Here is a 22,017-nt window from a genome sequence, read left to right as displayed (position 1 = left end):
AACAAGAAAAGGTTCCTGTTGTGAAAATGTAATTATTAAGTATTTTACTGCTGTTGATGGTTGGAATTAATTTTTCATAGGCCAAATACATTCTATTTTGCACTTGAAATTAAATTTCCAAAAGGGAAAATGAGTGATGAGAGAAATGGAAAAAATAAAAACATGGTGTACAAGTGGATGGAAAGGGTATTCATGTCACCATCTAGTAATGGAAATATCGTTTTGCAATCTTTCTGCTAGTTACTTAATGATATTCTATTAGTTTGTGCTTTTTAAGCCAAATTATCACAACAATAGACTATCATGGAAAAAGAAATAGATATTTAAAATAAAATTACACATCTAATAAGTTAAACTGAAAACTCTTCAATTCAAACTATTTATTGTTTTCAGCCGATACTGAAAATACCAGTATTTCACCTTAGATAATACTGATATTACGTAATCGTAAAATAGCTTGAAATGCTGGTATTGCAATCACTAGATGCAGGGAATATCAAATGCATTTAATAGCCAACATTACTTTAGCTATGTATCAGTGTAAAAAAAGGTTGGAGGGCACTGATTGAAAATTAACAATATGTATCTGAAAGCATCTATCTGAAAACATTTAATCATAAATTATTTCAATTTTTAATAACTTTATTTTTCCTTTTTGAGAGAGCATATGGCTTCTGTGCATAAGTAGATAACTGCCACTGAACAGAAAGGATAAAATTTTTAATCAGTGGAAAATTGGAAAATAGGATGTAAGGAAATGTTTTTGAATTTCAGCAGACAAGCAAGTTTCTTAAGAAATATAAAAAACAAGAAAGCAAAAAAGGTAGTACAATTTTAACACAAAAGAAATGGGAATAAATTTCAAATGAATAATTTATTAAGCAGGGTAAAATTCTTAAGTCTGTTTCACTATATGTATATATATATACAGTTGGCTCTTGGTTTAACGACTTTCAAGGGACCACAAAAAAATCGTCCTTAAGTAGAAAGCATCCTTAAATAGAATGCTTTTAACACTATAGTGGACCATCTGGGACTGTGAAAAGTCGTCCTTAAATAGAGAAAGTCGTTAAATAGAGCGTTGTTAAATAGAGGGCCTACTGTATGTATATAGGTATATAAATATATATACAAACAGTACAACCTCGACATATCGAATCTCTCAGGAAGGGAAAAAAATCGAGTTACCAAGGTTTTAAAAAAAACAAGTCATTGTAACTCTCAGAATGACATTTAGATATATCACATTGCATAAATGATAAAAACTAATAATTCCTTTTAGCAATTTACTAAGTTTTAAACGCACACATTCCTCTACTTCAGTACACCCCTTTCAACAATAATAAAAAAATTGTCAAGCTATAAAAGGATAAGCAGATTTTTGAATTTTCATTTTGTTACAATTTCCTTGATAATAGTTTTTTTTTTATAGCTTGATAATTTTTTATTATTGTTGAAAGTGTACTGGCAGGGATTTTAAAATTAGCAGCACAATTTCAATTTTCTTCATCAGCATGCTTTTATCAATAAACTTCAAAATTTTAACTTTATCCTCAATTAATAACACACGCTTTTCACCAGCCATTTTTCAGGCGTTAAAAATCAGACTGAAGAAGAATGTGTTTTCACTGGAAAACTGGTCAACTACAAAAACTTGACCCCCTGTTGTCAAAGTCAGCGCGTGTTTCAAACCAGAAGAAAAGAGAAAGAATCTAACCTTTAAAGAAAACAGACAAAAGACGTCAGCATTTCCCTCATACCAACGCTCCCCTATTTTCGTACCCCCCAATCCTCTATTCTCATACTTTCCAGGAAAAAGGGTGCATACAGATGTCTCCATAACTGGTTCTGCTACAAAATTTTAAAATGGAAAAGCATCAATTCATTTAAACTTTGCTTCTGTGGCAAAAATTTCAACATAGCGAGAGTTAAGAAAAATAAATTTCGAGATAACTACAGAAAACACTTGAGAGTTTTATGCAAAATGCAGGGGAAAATTTTTCTTTCGAAATATCAAGGTTTGACACTGTATATATATACAGTAAAACCTGTGAAGTTGACCACCCTTGTAAGTTGACCACCTGTCTAAGTCAATCGCTTTTTCCAGGCATGGAAAAAGCCTTTATCATATAAATCAACCTTTGTAAGCTGATCACTAAAGTAGTGCACTGCAAGTGTTCAACTTACACAGGTTTTACTGTATATATATTAAATGAATGAAAGAATAAAATTAATTTATATACTTACAGCAACTTTGTCAGTCATCAGTTTTAATCTCTGTATGAACTCTGTAGTTCCTTTAGCTTTTTCGGACAGAATTTGTAAATTTTGAGAAAGTTCCGTCTGCAATAAAGTATGAAATAATTTTACACAGTTAATTTTTCTGAACAATAAAACAATGAATAAAAATAAGATTGCACGTTTCTCCACCTCATTTTGAATTTAACATATGCAAAAAAAAAAAAAAGCAAATGGTCATCATTAAGCCGTATCCAAACATAGTTTGATTTTAGTTAATTTTCTATTACTTTGCATTTCCATAAAAATAAATCAATAAAGCAAAGTTACTAAAATAAATTTCAGACGAAAAAGTATAAATATGCAAAATGCAAAAAGAATCCAGCCTAGTTTTTAGACATTGACACAATAGTTTTTATAAGGACTACATCTGGTACAATTTTAATATATGTTTCAGACATTTTACTGAACCAGATAAATTATTGAAATATCTCACCACAGTATAAAAAGTACAAGCAATATTGAAGTTCATGAAAATTAATTTAAAAACTCCTTTGAACTTTTTGTCAGTTATTAAAATTCTTTATAAACTGCTTTAAGGCACGTTAAATGGTAAGCGTCTACAACAATTTTAACTTAAAGAACTAAAATGACTTTATTACCAAAACAATAGTTAAAATTAAGGAAAAATAATTACAATTGAACCTTGTTAAGGGAAAAATTTGGCGGGGCCATATTTATTTCATGTCATCCAGATTTCATCTTATTCAAAAAATTTTGAAAACGATTTAATATGCATCAAGTTCAGCACCAAACTCCCATACTTGGAGAGGATGCCGAGGGAGTTGTGGTGAGTACATGGTGGCCGAAATTGTATCTATCAATAGCAGGAGGGCTTAATTCACAGAAGCTCAGCTACTGCTAGAGCTACGTAAAATAGATACACACTGTGTGTGGATAGATATACATTACATTGCTGTAGAAATGTGCACCTTTCCCAAGAAAACAGTTTGAGATTTAACTGGCAACTAACTGTTAGTTTTGTCTATGGTGCCATGCATTCCCAAACATTCAAAATTTTCCAGAGGAGGGAGCAAAGTATTTTATTTGGATGAGAGAAGGGAAAATTATATAATTATAGAGATTCTGGCTAGATAAATGCTTAATAGACAAAGGCATGCATAGCACTTCTATGGGGGGGGGGGGGCACACTTATGAATCTTGCGGGGGAGGGGGGAACCAAAGCCTATGTATGCTACTGCTAATAGATGAACTTTTGCTGTTTTCATACAAATTTATTCTATACCAAAAACTTTATCTTTACATAATAGAAATCTTATTTTGTCATGTGCCTCAAGGGGGTGACGTTCGTTCCCACCAATGGCATCATTCTCTCCAGGGACTGCAAATCTGCACTATAGGCCATCCAGAGCGGGGAAAACTAAGATAGTTCATGATATCAACAGGCTTTTGACTACTATTGCCTCATGAAAGAAGTCCTGTACCTTCAATGGATCCCATCTTAACATCAAAGGCAACGAGCAAGCCGATTCTCTTGCCAAGGAAACTAGAACTAGTAGCAGCCAAATGTTTGTGACACCTCAAAATATTTCGGGGTAAATAATGTACGTCTGATTCATGTCTAAGTGTTTGTTTGGGGAAGTTGTTGTGTACAAATTCATCAAAACCTTCGAAAAACGCAAGTTAAGTTGTTAGACTTGCATCAATTTCCATTTATCTGCATCAATGTTCTCAAAACCAGCCTCTAACAAATTTTGTACTTTGTTTTTCCCATCTTTTGCTACGGCTAAAAGTCCCATGGTTTTTGTCTTTTTCTCCCCCCCCCCCACTTATAAGCCCCAATCGTCACCTCTGGCAGTAACTATAGATTCTACTCCCTTAACTAATATATCGTCTGTCTCAAATACCGTCATGAAAATGAGACTATGCAAACTCAATAAAGAAATACTCCTTACCTGAACTAAGCCACAACAGAGACATAACTACCATAATCACCAGACTTAGAACGGGCACTTGAAGGGCATGAAGATTATGCCTGATGGTCCAGAATCTTTCAAGAACGCCTACATTACCCAAACAAACAACTTGACCCAGAACACACTTACAATTGCTCGTCCATCATAGAGCCTCTCTTCAAAATGGATCTGAACTGTGCAAAGAGAATGCTCTAGACAGGCCAAGAAGTCACCAAAGCTGTCACCAAGCTAAATATACTGAGAAGTTTGCTACAAAATCATCTGCCAAATTATCCTATGTGCTCCCCAAGAAAGATGACATTGATGTTGTGCAGGCATCACAAAGTTATAAAAATACTACCCCAGCCAAACCACAAGTTCTTTGCCAATGTGCCTTTTGTTTATAAATTTGGTTCTGTAAACATTTTTTGTGGTTGTTTTGGATTAAAGTTTTTATCCTCCAGTGCAATTATACTCAATTAAAAAAAATTTTCTCTATTAGTTACAGTGTAGTTCAACTTTAAACAGCATATACCCATTTTACCCCAAAGCACGGGGTAAAATGGGCATACACAGGGGTAAAATAGGTATACCCCTTTACACTAAATTTAAAGCAAAACGTTAAAACAAACTATGTCCAAATTAGACCTAAGATACACAATGTATAGAATATTGAACAAAAACACAATTACATTTCATGATATTTCTGCTATGGGTCACTGAAATTAAAAATGCTGTTTTTTATACCCATTTTACCCCGGGTGACCCTAGTTAATTAGTTTAAATCAGTCATTTGGATTTTGTGTCATGCAAGAAATGTAAAATTTTGGTTTCGTGTCAACGCGAAACTACGTTAACGAGGGTTTCCGTAATTATTAGACGGAAACTGCTGAGAAAAGCCGTGTTTTGTTAGAAAAGGATAAAATGTTGTCTTTTTTTTGCAAAATTAAAAAAAAAAAACTGATGAATCCAAATTTGATGGAAACATTTCCCGAGTTTCTGTATCAGACTGAGACTGCAACGTTCTCGTCCACCTTCGATTTTTCTACAATCGAAAAGAATCAGTCCGTGAGTATTGATCAAATGTCTAAATTACATCCATAAAATATTTAATTTTGAATTGGATTTTTGCCTCATTTTTAAGTGAAGTTTCAATAGTATATTTCTGTAAATAAGATAGATGTGTCATAATCAGATACATGAAAGAAATGAACCTTCTTTACGGAGATATCAGTACATAAAGCATAAAAACGAGCAGAGACCATCGTAAGAAGCTATTATCTTAATGTTAATTTTATTATAATTAATGTGCAATATCTTTTTAATCATATCAGTTAATGTTTAATCACAACTTTTATGCTGAATAATCCCTCATTTCAGACCTAGATCCATAACTTTCGAGTTCCACTACAAATATCAACAAGCCCTATACGTTTTTTCAACGCTTATCTGAGATGTCCATTTTATTAAAAAAGCAATGGGGAATAAAAAAAACTATGGAAGTGTGAAGGATAAAAGAAATAGAGTTTATTCTTTCAATCTACCAAACTTTCTACCAATTTCACGGTGTAAATTAAAGAGGAATCTCAGGAGAAAATAATTTTGATTAATACAAAAGTCAATGAGAGAAGGATTCTACTCTCCTTATCCCAGCGAATAACAGTGAAGGGGCATTCCAAGGTATTTTTGACATTTATGTAGAGTCCGTAACCTGACCTTTTTTGCCATAACTTTTTAATTTACTGTTTGATTAGTATATTATTTTATTTTGATCTTTTCCTACCAACACACCAGCTCAAATTAAAATAATTTGCAAATCAAACGGTAAATTAAAAAGTTATGGCAAAAAAAGGTCACGTTACGGACTCTACATAATGTCAAAAATACCGTGGAATGCCCCTGAAGCGATAAGACAAATCTGCGAAGATTTTGTTTAAAAGTAAAAGCACCTAAAAATTGGGAAATTTACTTTTAAAAACTCAGAAAAAATAAACTTTTAAATGGCAGAAAGGAAGGTTCGGCTAAAAAAGGGGAGTTTCTGGCAAAAATTGTGAATGGTGAGCTGAGCATTCAGCGCCATCGGTTGGTCAGCTCTTTAGCATCTTATTAGAGTACATGAAAGGTTTCTTCAATCTGATCGATGCAGACAGAGACAGACTTGTCCACATAGACCTCAAGGGAAATCCAAATCCTGAAGATGAATAGGGATGATAAGCTGTTAGAATGGAAAGTTTAGTTTTTCTGCCTAAATTCCTTCAAACAAATTCATTTGTTTCGCTAAACATTGACCAAAAAAAAGTTGAATCTTCGGGAGTAGCAGCAAAAGAAAACTTAATGGGATGAATTTACGGAATAAAAATAAGGATTTTGCATGAAAATTATTGAGCAAAATTCAGGAGTTTTAAGGGCCTTTATTATTTTTCTCTCAAAAAGCGGAAATTTATATAGTGTTTATAAGGAGCTTACGAACCTTGTAAAAGTAATCTTTAGGGTAGATATGTGCACACCTGTGCTGTAATAACTCTTGAATAGGTACCTCAATATTTTGGCAAATTGAATTTTGATGTTATTTCTAACCCATATTTCTTGTTTTCTCACAAGGGAAATGTTTTCCTTGAATTAAGTGCTATTACTTTCCAAAATCCCACACGAATACAAATGATACAAGATGAACTAAAAAAGTTAACTTTATGCGCCTCCATGTATCTTACATTAACATCGAAAGAAGGAAATAGTATTGTTATAGTGCTCAGGAAATAGTATTTGCAAAATAAAAACATAATGAACAACAAATATATCACACACTTCCACATGAAATAAAAAAAAATACAAATACGCTATGGAAATCCTGCCCTATGTTTAAAATATAGTACAGAAGGTATATATACTGTCAACTTTTTTAAGCAAAAAGATTAATTTGATAACTTTAAACCAATTAAATTACATATTTTCATACCTTTTGAGCTTTACACATAGATCCCAAAGCTTGCACATCATGGCTCAAATGTTTTCCTTCTTGCAAACATAAAACACAAACCGGAACTTTACAAAGCATGCAATACATGCTCAAAGATTCTTCATTGTGTTCAACGCACTTAGGTTCTTTGTTTTTATTTTTTGCTCTAAGAGCTATTTTCCCTTCATGGGGATTGACTAAAGTATGTTTGGCTAAAGGTCCTCTAGCAGGATGGCAATTATCACGGCACACATTGCAATAGAATACTTCACATTGTAAACACATAACAGCCGCTTCTTGGGGATCATCTTCGCAAAGTTGACATTGTACTGCTAAATTCCTACTTTCACCGTACTTATCAACAATGTTTTGAAGCGCGCGATTTTTGGCCAAATTGTGAACGCCATTGTCGTCGAAATATACTGTTTTTTGACACACGGGACAGCTAAGAGAAAGAGTACTGCTGTGTAAAGGAGGGAAAAGTATTCCTTGATTTGGGGTACCAACATAACTGTTGGGTCTGCTGTTGCAAACAACACCGCTGTCCGTTTCGCTGACTAGACTGAGCTTGTCAACATCGGGGCAGTCCGGAGGAATATCGCTCAGATGATTGGCATCCTCCTGAGTAGCTTGGCTGACTTGCTGAGCGGGTTGTTGAACGTGAAGAGCACAATTTAAGCACAAAGAATGATAACATGGCAAGAGCACGGGGTTACTAAAAAAATGCTTGCATAAAGGACACTTTAATTCGTCCTCCATCATGATTTTTCATCACATTAAATGACGACTAGTTACACAGACAATTACCTCCATTATCACGGGCGAGGCTGTCTGAGAAGATGAAAACTAGAGGACGCTATATTCGGTTTCGCTCTGTTTCGCTTACTCTCAAACACACAGCTTGAAAAAAAGTAACGAAAAATTCCTTTCATTTGCATATTTAAATAAACTTTACGCGCAAAATGGCAACAATCCATAAAAATTTTGTATTTCGTAAAATAATGCTAAACAAAAATAAAAATGGTGTTTATCAAGTTCCTCAAAAACGAAATTTAAACCTACACAAAAGGGACAAGAACAATTTTTCACTGGGGAAAAAGCAGCCATACAGTCCAGTGGTTCTCTACCTTTTATACTGAGGACCACTTGAAAAGCGGACCTCATTCGACAAAAGAATAGTTGCAACTATGATATGCGAATTCCAATAAATCCAAAAGCTTTCTTTAAAAAAAACTATGAAATTGAAACAACTATAAAAATGATATTTCGCGCGGACTAAGAAGTCCGCGGTTCACAGTTTGAGAATCACTGATTCGTGATTCCGATATGATGAGATCAGGGGACGCATACCAGACACGTATGTGCATAAAGTGGGGGCAGGAGGGCATGGAACTTAAATTTTTGTGAGGGTGGAAATTCTCAATTTGCCGAATGGAACTCCAAATTTTGCGAATGATAAAATACTAGTATGCACACATAAGTCATACCTGTAATGAAAAGGACCATTTGGAATTTAAATATTGCAATTATATCTCCAAATTTGCCGAATCATCAGACAAAACTTGCTGAGTGAGGAATTTTGTGGGAGGTCACAGTAACCTCCCGTGTCCTCCCATCAAGGGCGGACTAGGTACTCCAAGAGGGTCAACCTTGACTCCCAAAGGGCGCAAAAAGAAAAAAAAAAAAACGCGAAGGGGCACCAGGGTTTTTGGGGGGGGGGGACTAAGGCACAAAAGTTTGTGTGCACAAAAAAAAAAAAGAAACCACACAAGTTTTTGAGGGGGGGGAAAAACCAATGCACACAAATTTAAAGAAGCAAAGAAAGAAAGAAAGAAAAACGAAAGCACACACGTTCAAGAACGCAAATAAGGTTTTAAAAAAAGTAAAATAAAAACAAGCGAAAGCACACGGGGTCGAGGCGCAAAAGAAAAGGAGCTCAGGAGGTTTGAGAGCACAAAAAAAAAAAAAAAAAAAAGAAAAGAAAGAAAAGCAACGATACTCAGGTTCAAGGGCGTAAAAAAAAAAAAAAAGGTGCACAGGTTTGAGGGTGGAATAAAACAAGGGCACACAGGTCCGAGGGCGGGCAAAATAAATAAATAAATAAAAAGTTTTAAAAAAATCGAAAGCGCGCACATTCTGGGACGCAAAAAAAATACAATGAAAAAAAAGTTCGAGAGGGGAAAGAGCAAAAGGGAAGGCACCCAGGGTTCGAGGGCGCGCGCGCGCACACACACACACACACACACACAAAGAGCAAAAGTGCTAAGGTTTGAGGGCGCAAAAAAAAAAAAAAAAAAAGTCACACAGGCTTGAGGCGTAAACAACAAAAACAAAATTTTCCGGGAGACTAGGCTCCTAATCATAAGTTTAAAAGTTTTATGGAGGAGGCGGGGGGGGGGGATTACCAAACTGACAACGGGCCCACTTTGTCTCTCAGTAGCCCCACTCTTCATTTAGCGAAGTGATTACTACATAAACAACAGCAAACAAATTAATTGAAGTGCAACCGCAAAAAAATAAAATAAATAAATAAATAAATAAAACGAAGAACGAAATTGCCAGAGGGAAAAAAAAAATCCAATGTAACATTTCAAAACTGGAAAAATGGCATAAAGGACAATTTTTATGCACTACTTTTCAAATACACATAAGAAAAAAGTGAACAAAATTTATAAGACAATTTTTTATCTCAAAAGACAAGAAAACGTCAAAGAAAGAAGGAATTCTGTCTGTGTTGAGCCTGCGCACAGTTTGGCGAAAACGGCAAAAAGCGCTTAAAAAAATGTTTTTAAACCTCTCTCGCTTCTTTGTTTACACAGGCATGTAATTAACGCGTTTTTTCCGATTTGTTTGGGCTCGGGGTCCAAAGTTCGCAGGTTTACGCAACTAATTTCTTTTTAGGGCCTTTCTACAGACCATTTATGAATAATTAATTATTAGTATTAGTTTCTAGGAGGACATAAGAGGACATTTTTTTTAGAGTGTTTTGAAAAAAATAATTTTGAAATTTCTAGTTTTCGGTGCTGATCAAACCGATTTTTGGGTTGAATATGCGATTATTCCTTTTTTCATCCCATTACTATCGTCGGACACGAAAGAAATTAAATATACCTTCGTTTAATAATAATAAAAATAATATATAGACTGCTTAAAAGCAATTTTTAAAAATTTCCGCACTCATGATTCGTCAGTCTTAAAGGCTGCCTTCAGCTTTGTAGTGGACAAAGGGCTCTGAAATTCCAATTCTGACTGCCTAAGATGTAGGCCTGAGCAAAGTTATTAATTATCAATATCTCAATTGGTTGAATTTAGGGGGGGAAAATACATTTTTAAGCGCTTTTTTACGTTTTCGCCCCACTGTACTGCGTCCAAGAGACGCCATCGCATCTACTGTCTTGAAATTTTGTGCAAAATTATTTCGAGCCCCGAGGGTTTGCACCTGGGGTTTTTCATTTTAAATTTCGAGTTAAATTTTTGTAATTAATTTTTAAGCTAAAATTTCACGTAAATTGCCTTCTATTGTGTTCTAACTATGAGTTGTTTACTTAAATTCTGTTTTCTGCTGGAATGAGAGGGAGATTTTCATTTTGTTCGAAACGGAACTCCTAACGCCTTTTTTAATCTGATTATTTCTAATGGACGGTTTAAATCATTCTAAACCAAATAAAATTGCAAAGCAATCTTCGAGGGGCTGGCGGGCTGGTAAACGTCAACGAGCAGGAGGTGGAGCCCCCAAGTTCGATAAAAATATAAATTGTTTTACGATTTAATCGTCATTCACGAAAAAGCTACAAATAAAAAAAATAAATAAAAATGTTAATTTAAGTTTTGCAACTTAATAACCAATCCTTATATATTATTTCTGTAGCCTACTTTTTGTTCCTATGAGAGATCTTCCTCATTTCTTGATTTACCCCTCATTTTAAAGCTTTTCGTGCATGCTAATGATGAAAAATAGACCCACGGTCTAAAATTTTTTTTTCTGTCAAAAAAACTAGTATGTTGTGGCCATCACGAAACTTTCTTCTATATTTTTCCTTTTTCTGATCCCTCCCCATGCTTGACGAGGAAGCAATATTCCTAAAAAAAAAAACAAAATTACACATGCAAAAACTTGACGACCATCCCAATGTCTGAATTATTGTAAAAACAAAACAAAGAGCGAAAATTGAAAGTTACTTTAAAAGCCTTACTTGAATTAATTACAAATATTTTATTTATTAACAAACATAAGATGGCAACAGTTAAAAATTTTAAATCATTGAGATAACATAGACTAATAATAAGAGTAGACAGAGCTATGGCAACCCTTTTGCTGCTCATAAACCAAACCACGTGACTGGTGGATATCCTAGCAACAGCAGGCATTGATCGTAGCAGACGATCAACGTCCGCGAGAAATAAAATAAATAGAATGGATGGAACACGGAAGAATGATTTTTTATGGAGTCCGATTTGTAAATTTGTTATTCTAAGTTGTAAATATTTTGTTATTATAGTGCGTTTTTCGTGTAGATCGTATTGTGCAATTTCTTTAGTCAATTTCAATAACTCTATAAGCAATTAAAGATGCAAGCATCTAAAAAGAATCAGCAAACGGTAAGATTTTTACCTAAAATTTCAATTTAAGATACCGATTAGTACATTTTTGCGTTATCGCAAAACGTCGTTTACGCCATTACGTCCACGCCAACGCTGACGTAACAGTTCCAAATGAAATAAAAGTTACTGAAAACTGTGATCAAAAACTAATTCGCAACTCCAACGAACTATAGGGGGCACTGAAGTCACTGTCTAATGGCGGAATTGAAAACTAAAACAAACGCACATGGTAACGAAGAAAATGCTAAAAGTGTTGTGATTTTTGTTCGTACGTATGATTGTTTCGCTTTATTCTTTTTAAATTAATTTTCAAAGTCTTGTTGATATTCTGACCCACGTAGAAAGAAATGAGAATTCAAGAAGCATTACTAAACGTCAAACATTAATGCAAAGTACGTAGTTCGTAGTTCTAAGCAGCCATTTTCACGATGTTGAATTCGATATTTATCAATTCTTGATAAAACTAAATAATAATTGTGGCCTGACAAGAATAACAATTAATGCTAGAAAATTTAATATGACATTACAAATTATTACCAAAAGAAGATGATACTTCTTTGCTTTGCTTTGGGTAGCGCTTGTTTTCCATTTGTAGCTGAGTTATTTCTCTTGAATTCCCGAATCGGTTAATTTAAAAATTTTCTGTTTCGATTTTTCTAATTTCTGAGTTACGATTTAATTGTGTCATGTTATGCAAATCATCAACAAAATTCTCACGGATATATGGTGGTAGTTTTCTTTTCAGTTGATTGACAATTATTTCTTTTTACTTATCGATTCTGTAATCTTACTACCATTTTATTCCACTCATGATAAAAATTGAAAATGGTTTAACTAAAAACGCGAAATCTCGCCAAGGCTACTTTGCTCGCACAATGCCAAAATTATAACCCTAAACAAATTTGGCGATACCTTTCAGCTGAGAATAAAAGGAATAAAGTAAATTCTTTCTAGGTTATTCATTTTGTTCTACGATAATATATTCAAGAAAATATTTTGTATACTGTCCATTCCAACTAAATGCTGCTGTAAAATATGGTAAGTTTAATTAATTTAAGATTAAAAAAGCTCCCATATTCTTACAAATTCATACAAAACAATAAAATTTTTTACCTTGTAGAACGTTATCCAAGTTTGTTAATCCAGAATTTTCGCTTTCACCTATTATTTAGGAAATAATGAAAACTAACATTATTTTGAGGAGCTCAAGAATACTACTAAGGGACGAATTAATTTCTGTAGCTGAAAGCAAACTAAGACACATCGATTGCGTTAATAAATACTCAGAACAAACTGCCTGTGTTTACGTCAACAGACACACATGGAACGCAACGTGGCAAAGTTTTAGTTGCATTCGCAGTTTTATAAATCACCGCAAGGTAGCGTATTCGAGCGCTGGAGTTCCGAATGCCAAAATACTGCATTCCTAAAAGAAAAATAGTTCAATCTCTGCACCTGGAAAAAAAAATTATAATGAAAATACATTACGTCTCAAAATACATGTCGAATGCCAAACTATAGATTTTAACCTTTTTTCATTTTGAATTTGTACTTTATATACGTTGTCATATTTTATTCACTATAGATAATGTTGCCATCTAGCAACCATGTCGCCAAATTTTTCGCCAAGCCTTCCACTAGTCACATATCCATGAACCAATTTTTTCATCAGCAAGTCTGGGAAAGCTCGGTCTACTCTTATTATTAGTCTATGTGAGATAATATTTCCGATCATTTCCAAACAATTAAAATCACGAGAAATACGCAGACGACAATCTATTACGATTTATCTTTCTTATTGTTGCATTAATAAAACTATTTTTATTCGCAAAAAAAAAAAAAAAAAAATCAACACCTCTTGGAGCGATTGGAGTCAAAATTGAACAAAAGCCTGTTTACGTATGGATTCACATATATTCCAAATTTCAACCAGAACGTAGCATTACTTCTTGAGATAGGGCACTCACAATGGAAAAAAAGAACGGGCGATTGCGCTACCCCCTTTTTAGCTGTTGACACCAAAATAAAATCAGCTCTTATACCCACTACGGGCTACTTGTCAAAAAATTTTTGTTTGATTCCGTTCGTTATTTCTTGAGATACAGCAGTCACAATTGACGACAAAAAACGTTCTATAACTCAACCCCCCTTTGAGCTATTGACACCAAAATTGAATCAGCACCTGCTCCTGTTAGGGGCAACATATGGACCAAATTTTGTTTGATTCCGCCAGTTACTTCCTGAGGAATAGCAAGCACGCGTAACTCAAAAAACGTCCCATTGCTCCACCCCCCTTGGAGGAATTCGCGCCAAAAACCAATGGGCACAAGTTCACATAGGGGCACATATATGTACCAAATTTCGTTCAATTTCATGCGGTAGTTTTTGCTGTAGAGCGGCCACAAAAAACTGGTCACACACAGACGTGACACACACACATACACACACACACACAGACAGACAGACATTTTCCAAAAATAGTCGAAATGGACTCAGCACACCTCAAAACGTTCGAATCCGTCAAAATTCGAAATTCGAAAATTTGCACGAATCCAATACTTTTTTCTATATCTTACTAATATTATATATGCGAAAGTTTGTCTGTATGGATGTATGGATGTTTGTTACTCTTTCACGCAAAAACTACAGAACGGATTTTGATGAAACTTTGCAATAATATAACTTATGCATCAGAATAACACATAGGGTAGTTTTCGTCCCGTTATGGGGGGCAAAACCCCCTTAGGAGGGAAATAAAACACAATTTTTGTATAAATTCTCTAATATTGGAATGAAAAAATACTTGCACATATTTACATTATATGTCCATCGAAAGCTCTGATTTTTCTGCTGAAGATGGCACCTGTTCGAAATTTCTAAGTAGAATAAAAAACGAGCTATGAGCTTTTTAGATCCATGTTCGAAGGCTTTAATCAACTCAATACAGTATTTAGTGTATCATCTCAAAATGATCGATAGCGACAATTGTTGTATTGTTGACTTTCTTTGCTTTTCGTGATTGTTCAAGGCTTTTCTCAAGTCAAATCTTGAAGTAAGATTTTTGCACAAGATTGGCAAATAATACATGATTTGGCTGATGATTTTCCATTTAAACGGAACTTTAATGTAATTAATGGTTTTTATTATTATTTATGCTGATTGAACATTTACTCATTATCCAAACAACCAGCAGATCGCCAAAATTTTTGCAGAAAGATTTCCGTAGCTGATGCATTTGGCAGTTTTTTCAACGTTGCTGTTTTTGAAGCCGAAGACTACGTCATAATGTTTCTCAGCTTTCACCATGCAAACAAAATATCGCCAATCAAAGAATTTTCAAAAGACTTTTTTTACTGTGTTAAATAATCCAGCAACTAAATTAGGCAAATCCATAAACAGCACAAAAACTTCCATTAATTTTCCTTTTTGCACAATTTCAAACAATCACCTAATTTTATTACTTATTTTGGTAACATTTCGGATGAAACTGTTTAGCGCCATTTTATGGTGACCAAAAATATCTCAGCATCTGGCGACGATATCTTTGTAACGAAAATTAATATCATATCGTTTTACAAAGTAAGGAAAGAATGGGGGAGCATCATCGAAGGTACCCCGAAACGACTTTCGCAAATTCGGTAAAATCGCACCAAGAGCCACAATGATTGAAATTTCCCGAAATAACTAAAGCAAGTATAAGGGGATTACGAGCGCAGCTACTTTTTCTTAATCACTTCGTACTTCATTAGCCATACAGAGAAGGTTTTAGACTCCATGTTAAAAAAAAAGTATCAACAAATTAATCTTTTTAAACATGAGAAGATTAATTTCATGTTTTTAAAATTTGTATATGCTTAAATATAGTGCTTTCGTTTCTAAATCAATACTACTTTGTTCTTTATACTTATTGCTATTTTAGTTTTATGGGTAAGGAAGAAACTCGATTTTTAATCACGTCAAAAAGATGTGTTTTAAATTCTTTCACTTAAAACAGACAACAAAAGCAAGTATCGATTTTTTCTAATAATTAATACTGACCCAGTCAACGCCGGGTATTTTTGCTAGTATTAGATATAGAAGAAAGTAAAAAAAAAAAAAAAAAAAAAAAAAACCTTTTAAAGCAGCGGACTGAGTTTTTCGTTTTTCGGTTAAATTTATTAGTTTAACTTACGCTTTGCCTGACAGAGCTGAATAGCTTGATCGGCAGAGCGTTCGACTGGTAACCTGAAGAACGAGTGTTCGGGCCCAGCCTGGATGATCTGCATCGAAAAATAAGACAAATATCACGCATTGCATGAAAACTTCAAATAAATAACACAAGTGAGGCAATAAAATAATTGGGATGGAAACGTTCCTTGCTGTTACAAAAAATTTGATGCAATCTGATGCTAAAATGATTCTTAAATGTAAGCTTTTTTTTTTAAAGCTCTGGCTCCGGTCAGAAAACTAAAGCATAATGTAAGCGATGATATAAGTATCAGGTTTAAGATTTCAGACTGCAATGGAATGGTTTTCCGTTCAGAAAAAAAAATCGTATACTGAAATGTAGATTCTTCTAATGACAGTTTTTGACCTTTGTACAAATAAAAAATTACAACCCCAAATTGAAATTACGCTTTTCATTTAGTTAACCTATGAATATTTATTAGAATACGAAAGTAAAACATAAAAATACTAAAAACTTGATGGGTAATTTTTTTCTTCTTTCGGCAAAAAACAAATAGCCAGTCATATTTTTACTACATTCGAAAAGCTACGTTTAAAAAACGAACTTAGTTAAACTGATTTTGTATTTTAACCGTTCGGTTCAATGATGAACAAGTGCTGCTATCGAAGCCATAACGGTTCAAGCTGCCTGCTATAACAAATTGTATAAATTTTCAAAAATAAAAACACTTCTCTTCAATATCTTATCTTATATATTATTTCATTGGATTATTTGTCTGTCGGTTTGCGAGATTTTTCTTTCTTCTTCAACAAATCTCCCCCTCCCCCTCATTTAAAGCTTATCGGACCGACTAATAACGAAAAATACACCTACGGTCTAAAAATTATTTTTTCGGAAACGCCCCTTGCTGTTGCAAAGCAGCAGATTATGCAGATCTTATGCAGATTTGTTTTTCTTTTTAAAGTAAAATTCTAATACAATTTTCCAATTTTTTGTGTCGCTTCCGGCGAAAAAAAAAATTCACAATTAATATTTATTACTATCATTATTGTTTTAATAAAGCTTAAAAGCACTGGACTTTGTTGTTCCGTCAAATTGATAATTTTTTTTCGGTAGAGCTTTCGGCTATAAACTAGCTGAATTTCAGGCCCGTCCGGGCAGTCTGCCATTATACTGATACCTTACTACTCTTATATATGCGAAAGTTTGTCTGTATGGATGTATGGATGTATGGATGTTTGTTACTCTTTCACGCAAAAACTACTGAACGGATTTTGATGAAACTTTACAATAATATAGCTTATGCATCAGAATAACACATAGGGTAGTTTTTGTCCCGTTATGGGACGCAAAACCCCCTTAAGGGAGCAATAAAATACAATTTTCGTATAAATTCTCTAATATAGGGATGAAAAAATACTTGCACATATTTACATTATATGTCCATCTAAAGCTCTGATTTTTCTGCTGAAGATGGCACCTATTCTAAATTTTTAAGTAGAATAAAAAACGAGTTATGAGCTTTTTAGTTCCATGTTCGAAGGCTTTCCTAAACTCAATACAGTATTTAGTGTATCATCTCAACTCCCTGTCGATAGCGACAATTGTTGTATTGTTGACTATCTTTACTTTTCGTGACTGTTCAAGGCTTTTCTCAAGTCAAATCTTGAAGTAAGATTTTTGCACATTATTGGCAAATAATATATGGTTTGGCTGATCATTTTCCATTTAAACGGAACTTTAATGTAATTAATGATTTTTATTATTATTTATGCTGATTGAACACTTACTCATTATTCATTCAACCAGCAGATCGCCAAAATTTTTGCAGAAAGATTTCCGTAGCTGATGCATTTGGCAATTTTTTCAACGTCGCTGTTTTTGAAGCCGAAGACTACGTCATAATGTTTCTCAGCTTTCACCATGTAAACAAAATATCGCCAATCAAAGAATCTTTAAAAAAACTTTCTTTACTGTATTAAATAATCCAGCAACTAAATTAGGCAAATCCATAAACAGCACAAAAACTTCCATTAATTTTCCTTTTTGCACAATTTCAAACAATCGCCAAATTTTACTACTTATTTTGGAAACATTTCAAATGAAACTCTTTAGCACCATTTTATGGTGACCAAAAGTATCTCAGCAACTGGCGATAATATCTTTGTAACGAAAACTAATATCATATCATTTTACAAAGTAAGGAAAGAAGGAGGGAGCATCATCGAAGGTATCCCAAAACGATTCCCGCAAATTCAGTAAAATCGCACCAAGGACCCACAATGATTGAAATTTCCCAAAATAACTAAAGCAAGTATAAGGGGATTACGAGCAACTTCAATAGCAATACAGAAAAGGTTTTAGACTCCATGTAAAAAAAAAAGTATCAACAGATTAATCTTTTTAAACATGAGAAGAATAATTTCATGTTTTGGAAATTTGTATATGCTTAAATATAGTGCTTTCGTTTCAAAATCAATACTATTTTGTTCTTTATACTTATTGCTATTTTACTTTTATGGGTAAGGAAGAAACTCGATTTTTAATCACGTCAAAAAGATGTGTTTTAAATTCTTTCACTTAAACCAGAAAACAAAAGCAAGTAACGATTTTTTCTCATAATTATTACTGACCCAGGCAACGCCGGGTATTTTTGCTAGTGATTTCATATGCAGGCATACTAGTTGATTAATATTACGCATTACATGTACTCATGACATACAACTGATAACACACTTAAGGCAATAAAATAAATGCGACGGGAATGCTCCTTGGCGTTTGACCATTTGTGCATACTACAGTTATTATTCAGATAAGTTTTGACGATTAATCAAAGGGTGTTCTTTCGTGTTTTTTAAGCTTTGACTCCGTTCAGATAACTAAGGATAATGTAAGCATACAAAAGTATTAGATTTAAAAATTCAGACCTCAAGGGAATACTTCTTGTGCAGAAAATTTTTTTCATTGTATGCTGAAATGTAGATTTTTTTTTTTTAATAGCAGTGTTTGACCTTTAGTATAAATAAAAAAGTCCTACGCCAAATTAAAATTACGAGCTTCATCCAGTAAACCTTTAACTATTTATTCGAATACGATGTAAAATTACTATCAACTTCAAAAGTAAGAAATAATATTCTACTCCTCTGCTTTCGGCGGGGGGGGGGGGGGGAATCCATTTTCTCTACACTCGAAATATTACACTTAAAAAAGGGACTCAGTTCAACTGGTTTTGGTTTTGAATTTCAAGCGTTCGATTAAAAGAAAAACATGCGCTGGTATTCAAGCTGTAATGGTTAAAATAGCCTGCTACGGGAAATTGTATCAATTTTCAAAAAAAAAGCACTTATTTTCAGTCTAATTTATTGGTTTTCCAGAATGTTTGTTTCCATCGCTACGCGAGATCTTCCTCATCCTTTAATCAAAATCAATGTTTTACAAATAATTTCAAAGCATATATTATGCTGGCTGATGACAAAATATAGAGTCATGGTCTTTTTTTTTTTTTTTTTTGCAAAAAGCTTTTTTTGCTGTTTTTTATTATACATTGCTTCAATGAATAGCATTCGAAAACGAAAGCGCAATTGCTCGGTTGGTTGGAGTGTCGTGCTGATAATCAGAATGGCGCGAGTGCGAATCCGATCCAATAAATATCTCTTTAATGTTTCTTTTTTTCTGTCAGAGACTCACATAGGCAGAATTGTATTTGCCACAACCATTTTTTTCACATGCGCAGTTGCTGCTTTTTCACGGGTCACTCAGTCACACAATTAATGATATTTATGTTTTCATTGAAAATGGGTACAACCAAAAGCTGAGCGATTATCACATTATTACAACGTTGTATTTAACGAGGCTTTGTTGCTCATGTCTTTAAATTACATGCCTTCTTTCGTGCGTTTACTAGAACGCTAGTTAACGTCAATTTTCGAATTTTTTTATCGATAGAACATTAACACTCTATAATAGCACCAAAGAAAAAAAAAGAGAGAAAGAAAGAAAAAAAAAGAAGAAAATCGACTGTCAATCAGAAAAAAAAGAAGGTATACAAAGTTTTTCCTTCACGTATCCTTACTAATATTGTAAACTAGAAAATCGCCCATCATGGTATGACGGCTGAAAATAGCTTCTTCATTTGAACGAAGCAATTGCATGTTTGGAGATATTTTGATACTTGAAATTTTAATCCTAACTCCAGTGGATGAACCCTAAAATCCAGTAGATAGCGTTCATTGTTGAACATTTTTACGTTTCTTCATTATCCTAAAATGACAGTGTTACCAGTAAAACAGTCAAGTTACCGGATCCAGTTCAGCCTTGTCACAATAAAGCATTTTTCTGCATATTAAACATTACCAAAACATATTATCAAATTATCATGCCGTGGCGCTAGTTTCATTGTTGAAACATGCGGGTTACTCGATCATCGGTTTTTTATATGAGGATGTGAAAGTGACTTAGTTTATAAATTCGTTTTTTGAGCAATCACGATTGCTTATTGCTTTCATTTGACCGTCCTTGGCGTCTGGACCAGGGACACCAGCACCACCGCCCACCGGCCTTTGCAGGCGGCGCGGCGCGGCTGCTCCGGTCCTGAGCTATCCGCTTCTCCTGGTTGGAGGCGTCCATGTCCTACACACATGCGCGCTCATACACACACACACGCGCGCACACACACACACACACACACAAGCCTTTACACTTATACACACACGCCTACGTGCATACACACATGTCTACGCACACACACACAAGCCTTTACACTTATACACACACGCCTACGTGCATACACACATGTCTACGCACACACACACAAGCCTACACATGCACGCACGCGTGCCTACATATACACACACACACATACACACGTAACCGCCTAGGAGGAGGGGTAGACTTGGGGAGACAGGAGCTGTTTCTAGAAACAATTTCCGCCAATGAGTAGGGTCCTGTCGCAACTCGTGATTGCGAAAAACATAATTTGAATTCAAAATTTCAGAATTCAAATTAATTATTTTTTTGTTTGTCTATACATATAATAAAATAAGATGTTTGTGTGTGTGTGTGTGTGGCGTGCTTCCCGGGAAAACGGTAAGGCCTAGAAAGATGAAATTTGGTATACAGGTACAGTTTCTGCCGAAGATGTGCACCTCGGGCTTCGATTTTTGATATTTTAATTAGAAAAAAGTTATTTAATGTTTTATGTGTTTTTTTTTTTTTTTTTTTTGCGTTTTTTTATTACTTTTTACCTCACAGACCCCGAACCAATCGCACCACACAAACTTTTTTGTACTATTGTGATAGAAATTTAATTTCAAATACGATGAATGAAAAAATTTTGAAGACAGAGCAAGTTTTGTATTTTTTATGAATTTTTGAAAAAACCTTCAATTTGCATTTTTTTCTGGGTTTTATATTTTTCTAATATCATCCTACGAGAAGTATCAAAGCCTCATTTCTAAAGTTTAAGTTGGTAATAGTAAAAACATTTCGCCCTCTTCAGAAGAAAAAAGTTCTTAAAAATACGCAATATTTTTTTTTTTTTACAACTTTTTTAATGCTGAACACATCATGTCTTTCTACGCATCGGTCGAAAAAAGCGTTCTTCAATCTTTTATGCCTCTGACGTCACTACTTGGATTTCGATTCGATATTTACGGCGGAATCTTAATCACAATGTTTTTTTTTACTATATACACTGTTGAAACTACAGGATGCATTCGGCACCTTTCAGGGGAGAAACGCTTGTTCACCAGCGGCACCCAATACGGAGCCGAAATCGCACCTCTAAATAGGGTGAAAAACAGGCACCTTTTAAAAACTAGACAGCCGGAGTGAAAAAAAGGATCCTTCGGAGAGAGAAATGGCACCCTTACTATAGATCCTCCTCCCCCCTCCCCCGTATTGTGTGCGTTTTTAAATACAGTTATGTACCTTTTTTTTTTTTAGTTTTGTTTTGATTTATGATATTTTACGTTTTGGACATTTTTCACATTGAACTCGGTATTGGAAATGATTAAAACATGTAATTACAGCATTTGATCATATTTCAGAGTTTTCAACATAGTTAAGAAGTGCTCATA

At 34.1% G+C, this 22,017-nt stretch overlaps 1 protein-coding gene across 1 annotated transcript in view; it reads right to left on the bottom strand.

Moving 5' to 3' along the window:
• The window catches only part of LOC129223433 (E3 ubiquitin-protein ligase TRIM9-like), a 32,081-nt gene extending 24,078 nt beyond the window's left edge, over nucleotides 1-8,003 (bottom strand). Inside the window, exons 1-2 of the mRNA XM_054858044.1 lie at nucleotides 7,171-8,003; nucleotides 2,248-2,343 (exon numbers count right to left, since the gene is read on the bottom strand). Of these exons, the coding sequence (XP_054714019.1) occupies nucleotides 2,248-2,343; nucleotides 7,171-7,932 (858 nt within the window). The 5' untranslated portion in view covers nucleotides 7,933-8,003. The remainder of the gene's footprint in view (nucleotides 1-2,247; nucleotides 2,344-7,170) is intronic.
• Nucleotides 8,004-22,017: the final 14,014 nt, after the last annotated feature.

Source organism: Uloborus diversus, chromosome 5 (genome assembly GCF_026930045.1).
Source record: "Uloborus diversus isolate 005 chromosome 5, Udiv.v.3.1, whole genome shotgun sequence".
NCBI lineage: Eukaryota > Metazoa > Arthropoda > Arachnida > Araneae > Uloboridae > Uloborus > Uloborus diversus.
Note: the sequence above shows the minus strand (reverse complement) of the source record. Positions and strands in the feature narration are given on the sequence as shown.